At 33.3% G+C, this 15,886-nt stretch overlaps 1 protein-coding gene across 2 annotated transcripts in view; it reads right to left on the reverse strand.

Annotated features, from left to right (window-relative positions):
* Nucleotides 1-814: 814 nt before the first annotated feature.
* Nucleotides 815-15,886, reverse strand: part of LOC149597180 (synaptotagmin-7-like) — a 46,174-nt gene continuing 31,102 nt past the window's right edge. For both annotated transcript variants that reach the window (XM_089861089.1, XM_089861088.1), the window contains exon 7: nucleotides 815-4,129. In XM_089861089.1, coding sequence (XP_089717215.1) covers nucleotides 3,822-4,129 — 308 coding nt within the window. In that variant the 3' untranslated portion in view covers nucleotides 815-3,821. The remainder of the gene's footprint in view (nucleotides 4,130-15,886) is intronic.

Below are 15,886 nucleotides of genomic sequence, written 5' to 3' on the forward strand. Positions count from 1 at the left end.
ACTGGACCGGACTCATGGACTCGACCGCTCTGTACGTGTAACGTGGTATGGGCGGTAAGGGTTAAAGGTCATTTTGATCAACCGTGAAATAGGGTGTTGTCCGAGAACCCAGTTTCGTCCGTGACATTCTGAAAGTAAGAATATTTATTGGTTGGGGTTAATTATATTTATGATGCATTTTAACAAATTAAATTAGAAGTAAAATCATTAGTGGGGGTGGAGGGGAATGGATGAAACTGTCCATAGACCAAAATAGTGCTCAAAATTAGCGATAATGATAAAAATAGTGCCCAAAAATTGCAATAATGACAAAAATAGTGCCCAAAAATTGCAATAATCATAAAAATCGTGCCCAAAAATTGCAATAATCATAAAAATCGTGCCCAAAAATTGCAATAATCATAAAATAGTGCCCAAAAATTGCAATAATGACAAAAATATAGCAAAATAATGCAATAATACTATGGGAACAGTAGCAAAAAGGCAAAATACAGCAATAAATGTAAAATACAACAAATATTTAAAATATCTACGCATAATAAATGGAATAATTAAATGGCAATGTAAAAAACACCAAATTCAAAAAAGTGCAATCAAATATTATTATCAAGTGATGTCACTCTTACCTCGCCTCTCATGTATATGACGTCACAGCAGTAAATAAACATAATTATTTCGAATGAAAGTGGCGTTTCTTAGTACAACAAATAAACAATTTTTTATTAATAAATATATTTAGCTATATATAAACTTTACAACTTTATAGTTTGGTTCCGAAGTTTTTGTTTGTTTGTTTTTCGTATAACATCGTATGTTTGTTTATCCATATTTACGCCAAAGAAAAAACACCGTTTGTTTGTTGTTGTATAATATCTATAGCGTTCTAGAATCGTTTAGTTTTTTTTCACAAATATTTTCCAGATGAGGAAATTATTCAAATTTGTTTTTTTTTTATATTTTAGCTAAACATTGTTTTAACCACTTTCGCTTGATAATATTAGTTTGTATACGCAAATATTTGTACATCTATTATTTTCCTGGTATACGCTAATTAGTCAAAATATCGTAGTAATTAAAATTTTAATTACGGATTCGTAAAGTACACGACTAGAGCTTTAAAATGAAATCAACCGCGTTCAAATCGGATTATAAATAAGGAAGTTGGAATTTATTTATAATTTCAAATTTGAAAGTATATAATTACCTAACTTTCTTATTTATAGTCGGATTTTCACGGGGTTTATTTCGTTTTAGAGCTCTATTCGAGTACAATACGAATACGTAATTAACATTATCTTAATTTTAATTTTAATTAAAAGCCCCAAAAAACAATTAATTTATCTTTGCCAAAAATGGACTACGTCTAACAACAATTATATCTAATTAATAAATACCTTTCTTTAGTAATAAAACTAGATCATTATATATATATTTATGTATATATGAACACAGCAGCCAATCCTAACTAAACCTAACTTCACTTTGTTTTAATTTAAACCAAATCTAAATTAACGAAGTGAGACGACCAAGGCTTATCGATTATATGGTTAAAATCAACTCGAATAAAAATGAAAAATTTCAGTTAATTAACCAGATAATCTAAAAAGCCCTGATTAAGCTAATTAACATTCTCTCCGGATTATTTAAATTGCTTTAGACTATTGATGACGTCAATACTCTAAATACACTTTGACCTATGACCTAATTTTGACTCTCCTACAATTTTCAAATTTGAAATTTTCGTATGTATATTTTTGGCTAGACACCAAGATTTAACTATTCTTAATAAGGCCCTATTAAACGCAATGTTGTTTTTTCAAAATGTTATAGTCCAAAAACCCTTTTTTTTCAAATTTGAAATTTCAATATTAGCAACTGCTCTTAACTCTAACTTTTGACATTTTTTTCTTAATTTCAAACATTGATTGAGTTTAAATTTTTTTAAGAAATATTGTTCATTAAACTCTTTGAAGAATTTATAATTAATAATTTTTTATCACATTTAATTTTTTTTTTTGGAAATTTTCAAATATTTTGTTTTTTTCTCATCTTGCATACAATTTTTTTTTTAAAGTCGAATTCTGTTTTTTGCATAAATTAAAATTTGCATAAAATTAACGGGATTAATTTTCTTTTGCAAAACTTTATTTTGCATTATTAATATATCGTAATTTGCATTTAATACTGCCATTTTTATCTGCAATTTTCATCGGCAATTTTTCAAGGTCAAAAAACTGAATTTTTCTTTTTGAAATTTTTTTGTATTGTTTAAAAATTTTGCGATATATTTAATTTTATGTTTTTCAAATGTATGATTTTCTTTCTTTGTTTGTTTGTTTCACTACAAAAGCCAATTACAGTACCAAAATTAGCGAAACCCGCGCTATTTACTGTTTTTATGTAAAACTGGCAACTTTTAAAATAGAAAACTACAATATTAAGCTCTTTAAATGTCTTTTAATGACGTATAAATTTTATATTTCTTAAATTTCATAATTTTTAACTCAAAAGTTTTGAGCTAGAAATTCCCTTTTACTTGTTTTTTTTTTTAAACCGCCAATTTTAGCTGCCTATAAATTTATCAATACCGATATACCATCATTATATTTATTAAATTTAAATCATTTAAACTAACTAGGAAGATTAAATTAAGTATAATTACTTCTGATTCCAACAGAGCTCGTCAAGAGCTTTAAAATGAAACCGATCGCGTTACAATCGGACTATAAATAAGGAAGTTTGAAAATTTTTGAATTTCAAATTTGAAAGTATAAAATTCCCTAACTTCCTTATTTCAGATCCGATTTTAGCGCGGTCAGTTTCATTTTAAAGCTCTCGATGAGCTCTATTCACTCCCCGCCTTAAAACTAATTCTAATATTTAAAATGATGATATTTAAATATACTTAAAATCCAGTTAAATTACTCTACATCTATTGAAAAAATGAAAAAAAAACCCCAAATGACGAAAACAGATGAAGACGACAAACACTTCTTCAATAATTAGTGTCAATTTCCACCAATTTCTTATTTACACAAAAATAACTAATTTGCATATATAAGTTAAACCTGTACACGTAATTAAATAATTAACAAAGTCCCTCGATCAAATTTTTTAAATACTTGGAAAGAAGAAAGAGGGCGTACTGACCAAGAGAGTCTCGATTTCTATTGGCCCACAGAGAATTAGCGCAATTATCCATGCACAACTACAGTCTTAATTAAACACCATTAAATTAAAATAACCCCCCTCCCTTCCGCACATTAAAAACTCAAACCCCGCTGGCACATAGTTCCTCCTAAAAAAACCCCAATACTTTAAAATTTTGATTAAATAAACGATAAGTAATCTCCATTTAAAGCAGCTGACATTTATATCAACACGTGTGTCATCAAAATTTTTGTCCAACGTTAATTAAGTTGATTTCAAACTCCAACCTGACATCTTCCAATTTAAACGTTGTTGTTGTTGTCAAGTTTCGCATGATAATTGATATTTCAATTCAAAAACGACAAAATTAGTTCATTTAGTTTTTTCTCTCGCTGAATTCCTCGACGACACTAATTATTATTTCATTTCTTCATTCCAATTTTCATTAGAGTCGTTAATTAATTTCCGGCGACCAATTAACATTAACGAATTCCCGTCCAGTTTATATTAATTCTTAATTGATTTTAATTAATTAATTCGTAGCAATTAATTAAATTTTCTGAGATCTTATACGTTATTATTTTTTTTTTTTTGGTTTTTCTAAATTCTTTTTTTTTTGGGATTTGTTTTTTCAATATTTTATATTTTTGGTTTGCGTTCTAGATAATAATTCAAACAGATTTGAGCCTATGCCATTGGGGCACCATTGTACGAGGTTTGCTAAGCATATCGGTCCAATGTTTGGTCTCTGTGGGACCACTTCGTGAGGAAAGGATAATTTTACCGATCATTTCATTCCTACCTATTTGATCGTAGTCCATCACGGTGACCGATAGCGACGTTTCGCGGATGTGTTCCCAAGGAACGCTAAACTGGAACGTTTCGTTGAACACCGGGTTCAACGAGACTTTGATCACGCGTGTTTTGCGTTTCTCCATTCGCTTATCGCCTTTGTGCAACCAGATTTTGACGTAAGGATCTGTTCAATTAAACAACAAAGAAACAATCAAGATTATTTCAAACATTATGGTCAATTGACATAGTAGGAACATCGTCTCGTGTCCGACCCCTCAGGCCAGGCGGGTCAGGACCTCCCCCTCCCCCCCAAACAAACCATTTGAAGTGTCCATTTAATAAGCCGCTTTCAAAGTCAAACTAGACTTCCCTTTAATAACGGTACGGTTCCCACCAATTTTTACACTCCAATTCCCTTAGTTTCAATAAAATGTTCAGCATTTGGAGAAAAACTTTCACGACCCCAGCAAGGAGATTTACGCAAATGCAAGAACCAAACTTAGCTCGGTTTGGCGTTAATTGCATTGCATTCTCAAGTGGAAATGCATCCGCCGACGGCTTGTCCAAATCAAACGCCATTTAATTTTAAAAGTCCTGAAGTTGATCTCCGTTTTAAACGTGTTAAGACAACCGTTAATAATAACACGTGGGGGAGAAAGCGCGCCTTAATTCCAAAGTTCCCCGCCAAATACGGGACATTTTCGCGCGCAATAAACTCGCAACCTTACCTTAGGACTTAAACTTAACCGCCTTAAAGCGCTACGAAAGTAGGGTAATAAAACGGCGCGACTATAAAATCGAAATAGTCTATCGTAGCGCGCGCGCCGCGCCTCGAGATGAGCTGGCGCGTGCCGGAAAGGTTTGCCTCATAGACATAATAAATAAATAAAGATTATATTAATAAATGTAATGGTAAATCAGCTGGAGTCGAAAGGTATCATCAGAAGGTATTTGGGGTATCTATGGCAAAAGGATAGGTTATCGGTTATAAGCGACAAGACGTTGTGTAATGGGGCGTTACCAAGGAGTTCTTGAAGTTGACAGAACGGGAACAATATTAACATTTAAAGATAAACACGGGACAGAACATGGGCACCAAATTCCGACCCCCTCCCTACCCCCATATCCATCCCAAATTCCAACCGTAAATTGTCGCCATAGCAAAATAAATAAATAAGTACGGAGATCTTAATTTACGTACGCCCAAAATATCGCTTCAAATTGAGAAAAGGTCCTAAAGTTTTAGTTATAAAAGACACGATTTTCATTGGTTGGTCCTGATAATTAATTCGTTTCTATAATAGAGTGCTGTCAGTTGTGACGTCAGATCCAAGGTTAAACGTCACGAGTCTGCCTTTAGCAATGGGCGGCCATGACAGTTACCGTTTTTTCTTTATGGGAAAATCGCATGGGTGACGTCACACCGGCGCTTCTGACAGCACTCTATTGTAAATTAATACACCATTCGGCGGGCCACGTAGAATTCTACCTTGACAAATTACGATTAAAATGTAGTTTAGAATAAAATTTAAGCGTATAATTAAAGTTAAAATGATTTACGACAAAGTTGGGCTAACAATATAAAAAAAAACCACGAAATGACATTAAAAAAGTGACGTAACATCACAATCATTATGGCAGCCATATACGCCAAGGCTTACGTTTCATACGTATTCTTAGTGACTATGAATGGGATTCCATGTCCCATTATGACGAAAGTTACTTGACGATATAATGACAGGGTACAATTTCAACTATACAAAATGCTCCATATCATTAATCAAAATACCACACCTCCCTGGTTAACAATTACTATTCTTAATTTCGAATTTAAGCTAATGTCAAATTAAGGTTTTAAATATAAATAGGAGGATCTAACGATGGTAAAATCGTATTCCGCTAACGGTATAACATGAACAAACTGGTATATTCGTAGTTTTGGCTCTCCTTGTTGGTAAGTAAATACCTTTTTTTCTGCTTTTTTTAACTTTTCCCAGTGATTTTCAACACCAAACTTTTTAATTTTCTGAATTTCCTGATTCAGTTGGCCTGATCTCAAATCAGGTTGAAGGCGTAAAAATGGGTAAACTGAAGCCACTCGAAGGGCTGAATTTTACTAATTGGAATCGTCGTAAAGACAACAAGCATGTCGATTGTTATGGCAGCTTTTTTTGCTTTTTCAAAAAGGAATAAAATAATAAAGATGAATTGTTCAATACAATAAATATAATAATTGTTGTTCTCATTAATTTCATTATTAATTGCACCTCTTTGAATTTTTTAAGAAATAATTAAAATGTGGGTGGACACTATAAGCGTGCACTGGTCAACCCTTGTTAGATAAAGCCTATCTAGATTATTATAATTATTATTCTTATTCTTGATTGAAGGAAAAGATCAGGTCAAGTAACATCACTAATTATACCTTTTTAAAAGAAAGGGTCTTTTCTAAATATAAAAGGAATTTATAATTATTATTATTATTAAATAACTAGCTTTTAATTAGTCTTAAAAACTATCAAGGACTATCGCCATTGCTTAAGAGGCGTCTGCTAAATCGAACCTCTTACCTCTACGGGATTGGTTGAATTTTCACAGATAAGCTAACACGAATATAATACTGAAAAATTCGGAGTTTTTTTTCATCTACCTTGACAAATTACGAATAAAATGCAGTTTTGAATAAAATTAAGCGTATAATTAAAGTTAAAATGATTTACGACTAAGGCAAAACTTAATTTTCAAGCTCTTATAGTGACTTTGAACGCGATTCCACCCATGCACTACTGCGCCAGTTGCTTTGTGATGCCACGAGAGAGTACACGTTCAATTATACCAAATTGCGTTTCTCATTAATCAAAGTAAAACGCCCCTTGAAAAAAAATTGCATTCTTGACATTTATATTTTTATTTTTAAACTTAAATTAATGACGCAATTAAATTTTTAAGTATAAATACGGGAGGCTCGCGATGGTAAAATCATATTCACCGCAGAATATTCCTCTAACGCTATAACATGAACAAGCTCGTGTTCGTCGCCTTCGCTCTCCTCGTCGTTGGTAAGTATAAACCTTAGTTTTATTTTAAATGTTTCCCAGCCTGTTTTTGTTTTTTTTAATCCAAATTTCATTCCCATCTAGTTGGCCTGATGTCAGATCAGGTTCAGGGAATGAAAATCGGATTTAAAGGGAAACTGAAGGCATCCAAAATTGAACCTGCAGAGAAAGAGGCCGGTTTAACCAGTCGCACCAAAAACTCCAATCCTGCCGGAACAATACGGGGCAAAGGCTTACGCCGTGTATATTAATATAGTTCATAGTGTAATAAAGATGAATTGATCAATAATAATAATAATTGTTCTCATTAACTTCATTATTAACTTAATTCTCTTAGAAAATTTTAAGAAATAGTATGTTGGTTTTGACTCGTTATGGACATTAAAAATTAATCAGTGCTTATTACGCTTAAATTAGTAAAACAATAACGGGACTATCTATCTATTTATTTATTAATAAATTAATCAAATAATCTGTTGCATAATATTATTGGGGCCAGCTAAGTGAAGTGACCGGTCCCAACAAAAATAGAACTGAGACTGCAAACTAAACACGACCAACCATTTAGTTAGCTATCTGATGACGCCAACTTGGCTACTCCCCCTATCTTATATCTGATATATTCTGGTCAAATCCTACAAGGTTTATTTTTATTAATTTTTCATGTAATATAAAAATGTGGATAACCTTTAGAGAAGGGACACTGGTCCGCGATGGACACAATAAGCGTGTGGTCATCCCTTGGTAGATATAAGCCTATCCAGATTATTATAATTATTGTTGTTGTTGAATATCAAATGACATTTTTCACGAAAATATTTGTCAAAAAGGAAGAGAGAAAGAGACAATAAGTCGAGACTCAATCTTATGCGTGGTGATTTTTCATTCCAATGACAGTTCAAAAGAATTAAAATGTTAGAGTTGAAATGAAACGAATAAACAAAGTAAGATACAGGTCACAAGAAGGCGTCATGGCCGCCATACGCCGCGTAGCTTCGACGTCTTAACAGCTCTGTATGGCGTGACTTCTAGCACGCAAACCAAGTGGTGTCATTCGTCAATTCTCATCAAAATTGGTTTTACAATTTAATTGCAAATTTCAAACAAAACAATCGGGTGTGATCAATCAGTATAGCTTAAGGATTTGTATAAAAACGAGGGTCTAGCGACGGTACAAACATATCCACCGCAGAATATTCCGCTAACTCTATAAGATGAACAAACTGGTATTCTTCGCTTTCGCTCTCCTCGTCGTTGGTAAGTACACACCTTAGTTTTATAATTTTAATAAATGTTGCCCTGTTTTTTTTTTTTTTTAATAATTTATTGTATTCCCCGTCACCTGTTGGCCTGATGTCAAATCAGGTTGGGGGAATGAAACACTCGGTTGAATATGAACTGAAGGCATCTAAAATTGAACCTGTACCGAAAAATCCCGGTTTAACCAGTCATCGCGGAGGCCTTGGTAAATTCGATCCTGCCGATTGGGTGATTGGCTAACGCAATGTATTCGTTCATAATGTAATAAAGATGAATTGATCAATACGATAATTATAATAATTGTTGTTCTCATTAATTTCATTATTAAATGCACCTCTTTGAAATTTTTAAGAAATAGTATGCTGGTTTTTTTGAATCATTAGGGACATTAAAACATAATTAGTGTTAATTATGGTTAAATTAGTAAAACAATAACGCGACTATCTAATTGATAAATTTATCTACAGCATAATATTATCGGGGTCAGCTAAGTGAAATGACCGGCCCCAACAAAAAAGAACTGGGACTGTAACCTAAACACGATTAACCATTTAGTTACCCTATCTGTTGACGTCATCTTGGCTACTCCCCCCATCTTATATCTGATACATTCTGGTCAAAGCCCAAAAGGTTTATTTTTATTAATTTTTCATGTAATATAAAAATGTGGATAACCTTTAGAAGGGACACTAGTCCGCGATGGACAATAAGCGTGTGGTCATCCCTTGGTAGATTTAAGCCTTTCCAGATTATTATAATTATTATTATTGTTGTTGAATATCAAATGACATTTTTCACGAAAATATTTGTCAAAAAGAAATCAAAGTAACAATAAGTCTAGACTCAACCTTATTTTTTTCATTCCAATGACAGTTCAAAAGAATTAAAACGTTAAGAGTTGAGATGAAACGAATGAACAAAGTAAGGTACAGGTCACAAGAAGGCGTCATGGCAGCCATACGCCGCGTAGCTTCAATGCTTTTACCGCTATATGCCGTGATTTCTAGCACGCAAACCTCGTGGTGTCATTCGTCTTCAAATCAAAATTGGTTTTATAATTTATATGCAAATTTCAAGCAAAACAATTTGGTGTAATGTCGTTGGGTATAGCTTTAAGATTTGTATAAATGCGAGGGACTCTCTACCATAGAAACATTATTCACCGCCGCAGAACATTCCGCTAACTCTATAACATGAACAAACTGGTATTCGTCGCTTTCGCTCTCCTCGTCGTTGGTAAGTACATACCTTTGTTTTATAATTTTATTTAAATGTTGCCCAGGGTTGGTTTTTATTTTACTTGTTTATTTACGCCAAATTTTATTCCCATTGATCAGTTGGCCTGATGTCAGATCAGGTTGGGGGAATGAAAAACGGGTATGATTTGAAACTAAAGGCATCCAAAATTGAACCTGTACCGAAAAAGCCCGGTTTAACCAGTCATCGCGAAGGCCATGCTATGCACGCTGGGATGATTTTGTAACTCCGTGTATTCGTTCATAATGTAATAAAGATGAATTGATCAATACTATAATTATAATAATTGTTGTTCTCATTAATTTCATTATTAAATGCACCTCTTTGAAATTTTTAAGAAATAATTAAAATATGGGTGGAGACTATAACCGTGCACTGGTCAACCCTTGTTAGATAAAGCCCATCTAGATTATTGTAATTATTATTCTTGATTAAAGGGCCTTTTTCTAAATATTAAAGGAAATAAATATTAAAAATAAAATGAATTATCTCTTATTATTATTATTATTAAATAAGTTGCATTGAATTAGTCTAAAAAGCTATCAAGGACTACCACGCCCCTCCCCGCCATTGCTTAAGTGGCGTCTGCTAAATCGAACCTCTTACCTCTACGGGATTGGTTGAATTTTCACGGACAGTAAGAAGTTCGATTACGGTATAAGTTAACATGAATATAATACTGAAAAAAAAAATCCTTTTTTTTTCATCTACCTTGGCATATTACGAATAAAATTAAGTTTCGAATAAAATGAAGTTTTGAATAAAATTAAGTTTCGAATAAAATTAAGTTTTGAAAATTAAGCGTATAATTAAAGTTAATGATTTACGACTAAAGCAAAGCTTAATTTTGATGCATCTTCTAAGTGACTTTGAACGCGGTTCAACCTATGCACTACTGCGCCAGTTGCTTAATTCATGATGTCATGGGATGGTACAAATTGCGTTTCTCATTAATCAAAATACCACGCCCCCTCCCCTTGAATCAAATAGCGTTCTTGACATTTATATTTTTATTTTTAAACTTAAGTTAATGACGCAATTAAGATTTTAAGTATAAATACGGGAGGCTCGTGATGGTAAAATCGTATTCACCGCAGAATATTCCGCTAACGCTACAACAACATGAACAAGCTCGTGTTCGTCGCCTTCGCTCTCCTCGTCGTTGGTAAGTACACGCCTTAGTTTTAATTTTAATGTTTCCCAGAATTTTTTTTAATCCAAATTTTATTCCCATTCAGTTGGCCTGATGTCAGATCAGGTTCAGGGAATGAAAATCGGACATTATGTGAAACTGAAGCCATCCAAAACTGAACCTGTATCGAAATTGTCCGGTTTAACCAGTCGTACCAAAAAATCTGGTATACAAGATGTGCTCCAGGGAATGATGGGCGTATATTAATGTAGTTCATATAATGTAATAAAGATGAATTGATCAATAATGATAATAATAACAATTGTTCTCATTTAACTTCATTAGTAACTTTCCTCTTAAGGCCAATTCAGATACGATACAACTCAAGTTGACTCAATCAATTTAGATGAGTCAATTCGAGTTGAGTAAAATAGTTGAGTCGTGTTGTTTACAGATGTTGAACCACCAAATTAAAATTTGATCACCAAGTTAAAATGATTTAAGACTAAGCCAAACTTAATTTTCATGCACTTTGAACGCGGTTCCACCTATGCACAACTGCGCCATTTGCTTTGTGATGTCACGAGAGAGGGTACAAGTTCGTTTCTCATTAATCAAAGTCCCACGCCCCCCTTTAAAAAATATTGCGTTCTTGACATTTATATTCTCATTTTCGAATTTAAATTAATGCATCATTTAAAATTTTAAGTATAAATACGAGGGTATAGCGATCATAAAATCATATTCACCGCAGAATATTCCGCTAACGCTATAACAACATGAACAAGCTAGTGTTCGTCGCTTTCGCTCTCCTCGTCGTTGGTAAGTACACACCTTAGTTTAATTTTAAATGTTTCCCATTGTTTATTTATTTATTTATTTATTTACGCCAAATTTTATTCCCGTCCAGTTTCCCTGATCTCAGATCAGGTTCAGGGAATGAAAACCGACCCTGGTTATTATCAACTGAAGGCGTCCAAAACTGAACCTGCAGTACCGAAAAGGTCCGGTTTAAGCAGTCATCCCAAAAACTCTGATCTAACAGATCGTGAGGAAGGAAAGTGGGGGTCAAATCAGTCATAAACTAGTAATAAAGATGAATTGATCAATAAAAATAATAATTGTTCTCATTAACTTTCATCTTAAAATGTTTTTAAGAAATAATATTAGGGACCTTAAAAATTAATTAGTGTTTTTATTAAGGTTAAATTAGTAAAATAATAACGCGACTACCTATCAAGTCAATTAATTAATATGTAGCATAATATTATCGGGGCCAGCAAGTCACATTGATCGGTCCCAACAAAAAAGAACTGAGACTGTAACATAAACACGACTAACCATTAAGTTAGTCTATATGATGACGTCATCTTGGCTACTCCCCCTATCTTATATCTGATATATTCTGGTCAAAGCCTACAAGGTCTATTATTTTTCACGTAATATAAATGTGGATAACCTTTAGAAGGGACACCGAGCGTGTGGTCATCCCTTGGTAGATTTAAGCCTATCCAGATTATTTTAATTATTATTATTGTTGTTGAATATCAAATGACATTTTTCACGAAAATATTTGTCAAAAAGAAAACGAGAAAGAGACAATAAGTCGAGACTCAATCTTATACGTGGTGATTTTTCATTCCAATGACAGTTCAAAAGAATTGAAATGTTAGAGTTGAGATGAAACGAATAAACAAAGTAAGGTACAGGTCACAAGAAGGCGTCATGGCCGCCATACGCCGCGTAGCTTCGACGTCTTTACAGCTCTGTATGGTGTGACTTCTAGCACGCAAACCAAGTGGTGTCATTCGTCAATTCTCATCAAAATTGGTTTTACAATTAAATTGCAAATTTCAAGCAAAACAATCGGGTGTGATCAATCAGTATAGCTTAAGGATTTGTATAAAAACGAGGGTCTAGCGACGGTACAAACATATTCACGGCAGAATATTCCGCTAACTCTATAAGATGAACAAACTGGTATTCTTCGCTTTCGCTCTCCTCGTCGTTGGTAAGTACACACCTCAGTTTTATAATTTTAATAAATGTTGCCCTGTTTTTTGGTTTTTTTTTTAATTTGTTTATTGTATTCCCATTCACCAGTTAGCCTGATGTCAAATCAGGTTGGGGGAATGAAACACTCGGTTGAATATGAACTGAAGGCATCCAAAATTGAACCTGTACCGAATGGGCCCGGTTTAACCAGTCATCGCGAAGGCCTTGGTAAATACTATCCTGACGATTGGATGGTTGCCTAACTCCGTGTATTCGTTCATAATGTAATAAAGATGAATTGATCAATACGATAATTATAATAATTGTTGTTCTCATTAATTTCATTATTAACTTTTCTCTTAGAAATTTTTAAGAAATAGTATGCTGTTTTTTTTTTGAATCATTAGGGACATTAAAACATAATTAGTGTTAATTATGGTTAAATTAGTAAAACAATAACGCGACTATCTAATTGATAAATTTATCTACAGCATAATATTATCGGGGTCAGCTAAGTGAAATGACCGGCCCCAACAAAAAAGAACTGGGACTGTAACCTTAACACGATTAACCATTTAGTAACCCTATCTGTTGACGTCATCTTGGCTACTCCCCCATCTTATATCTGATACATTCTGGTCAAAGCCCAAAAGGTTTATTTTTATTAATTTTTCATGTAATATAAAAATGTGGATAACCTTTAGAAGGGACACTAGTCCGCGATGGACAATAAGCGTGTGGTCATCCCTTGGTAGATTTAAGCCTATCCAGATTATTATAATTATTGTTGTTGTTGTTGTTGAATATCAAATGACATTTTTCACGAAAATATTTGTCAAAAAGGAAGAGAGAAAGAGACAATAAGTCTAGACTCAACCTTATTTTTTTTCATTCCAATGACAGTTCAAAAGAATTAAAACGTTAAGAGTTGAGATGAAACGAATGAACAAGTAAGGTACAGGTCACAACAAAGCGTCATGGCCGCCATACGCCGCGTAGCTTCGGCGTCTTTACAGCTCTGTATGGCGTGACTGCTAGCTACAAACCCACGTGGTGTCATTCGTCTTCTCATCAGAATTGCTTTTATAATTTAAATGCAAATTTCAAGCAAAACAATCGGGTGTGATCAATCAGTATAGCTTCAGGATTTGTATAAAAACGAGGGTCTAGCGACAGTAAAAACATATTCACCGCAGAATATTCCGCTAACTCTATAAGATGAACAAACTGGTATTCGTCACCTTGGCTCTCCTCGTCGTTGGTAAGTACATACCTTTGTTTTATAATTTTATTTAAATGTTGCCCACAGGGTTGGTTTTTATTTTATTTATTTTTTTAATCCAAATTTTATACCCATTGATCAGTTGGCCTGATGTCAGATCAGGTTCAGGGAATGAAACACCGAAATTATGGTGATGAGTTGAAACTGAAGGCATCCAAAATTGAACCTGCAGCGAAAAAGCCCGGTTTAACCAGTCATCGCGAAGGCCATGCTATGCACGCTGGGGCGATGTTCTAACTCCGTGTATTCGTTCATAAAGTAATAAAGATGAATTGATCAATACGATAAATATAATAAAAGTTGTTCTCATTAATTTCCTTATTAACTACACGTCATTGAAATTTTTAAGAAATAATTAAAATGTGAGTGGACACTACAACCGTGCACTGGTCAACCCTTGTTAGATAAAGCCTATCTAGATTATTATAATTATTATTCTTGATTAAAGGAAAAGTTCAGGTCAGGTATAGATAACTGATTATACTTTTTTAAAAAAGGGCCTTTTTCTAAATATTAAAGGAAATAAATATTAAAAATAAAATGAATTATCTCTTATTATTATTATTATTATTATTAAATAATTTGCATTGAATTAGTCTAAAAAGCTATCAAGGACTACCACGCCCCCTCCCTGCCATTGCTTAAGGGGCGTCTGCTAAATCGAACCTCTTACCTCTACGGGATTGGTTGAATTTTCACAGACAGTAAGAAATAAGTTAACATGAATATAATACTGGGGGGGGGGGTTTCTTCTTATTTTTTTTCATCTACCTTGACGTATTACGAATGAAATGAAGTTTTGAATAAAATTAAGCGTATAATTAAAGTTAAAATGATCTACGACTAGGCCAAAACTTAATTTTCGAGCTCCTAGTGACTTTGAACGCGATTCCACCCATACACTACTGCGCCAGTTACTTTGTGATGTCACGAGAGAGAGTACAAGTTCAATTATACAAAATGCGTTTCTCATTAATCAAAGTAAAACGCCCCTTGAAAAAAATAGCGTTCTTGACATTTATATTTTTATTTTTAAACTTAAGTTAATGACGCAATTAAGATTTTAAGTATAAATACGGGAGACTCGCTACCACAAAATCATATTCACCTCAGAATAATCCTCTAACGCTACAACATGAACAAGCTCGTGTTCGTCGCCTTCGCTCTCCTCATCGTTGGTAAGTATAAACCTTAGTTTAATTTTAAATGTTTCCCAGTATTTATTTATTTATGCCAAATTTTATTCCCATCCAGTTGGCCTGATGGCAGATCAGGTTCAGGGAATGAAAATCGGATTTCATTATGATGATTTGGACAAACTGAAGGCATCCAATACCGAACCTGTACCGAAAGCGTCCGGTTTAACCAGTCGCACCAAAAACTCTCGTAAATCCAATCCTGCCGAGAAAGTACTGGGCTTACGCCGCGTATATTAATTAGTTCATATAATGTAATAAAGATGAATTGATCGATAATAATAATAATGGTTCTCATTAACTTCATTAATAACTTTTTTTTTTTAGAAATTTTTAAGAAATATGTTGTTGGTTTTGAATCGTTAGGGACATTAAAAATAATTAGTGTTAATTAAGCTTAAATTAGTAAAACAATAACGCTACTATCTATCTTTATAATAATTAATATGTTGCATAATATTATCGGGTCCAGGTAAGTCACAGTGACCGGCCCCAACAAAAAAAACTGAGACCGCAATCTAAACACGACTAACCATTTAGTTAGTTATATGATGACGTCATCTTGGCTACTCCCCCTATCTTATATCTGATCTATTTTTTTTACATAATATAAACGTGAATAACCTTTAGAAGGGGACACTATAAGAGTGTGGTCATCCCTTGGTACCACAAAGCCTATCTAGATTATTATTATAATTATTGTTAAATATTAAATGAAATTTGTCTTCGTCTACGTTATACCATTTTTCATAAAAATATTTGT

Source organism: Phalangium opilio, unplaced genomic scaffold, assembly GCF_054372755.1.
Source record: "Phalangium opilio isolate 3A_F unplaced genomic scaffold, DU_Popi_V2 ptg000369l_1, whole genome shotgun sequence".
Taxonomy (NCBI): domain Eukaryota; kingdom Metazoa; phylum Arthropoda; class Arachnida; order Opiliones; family Phalangiidae; genus Phalangium; species Phalangium opilio.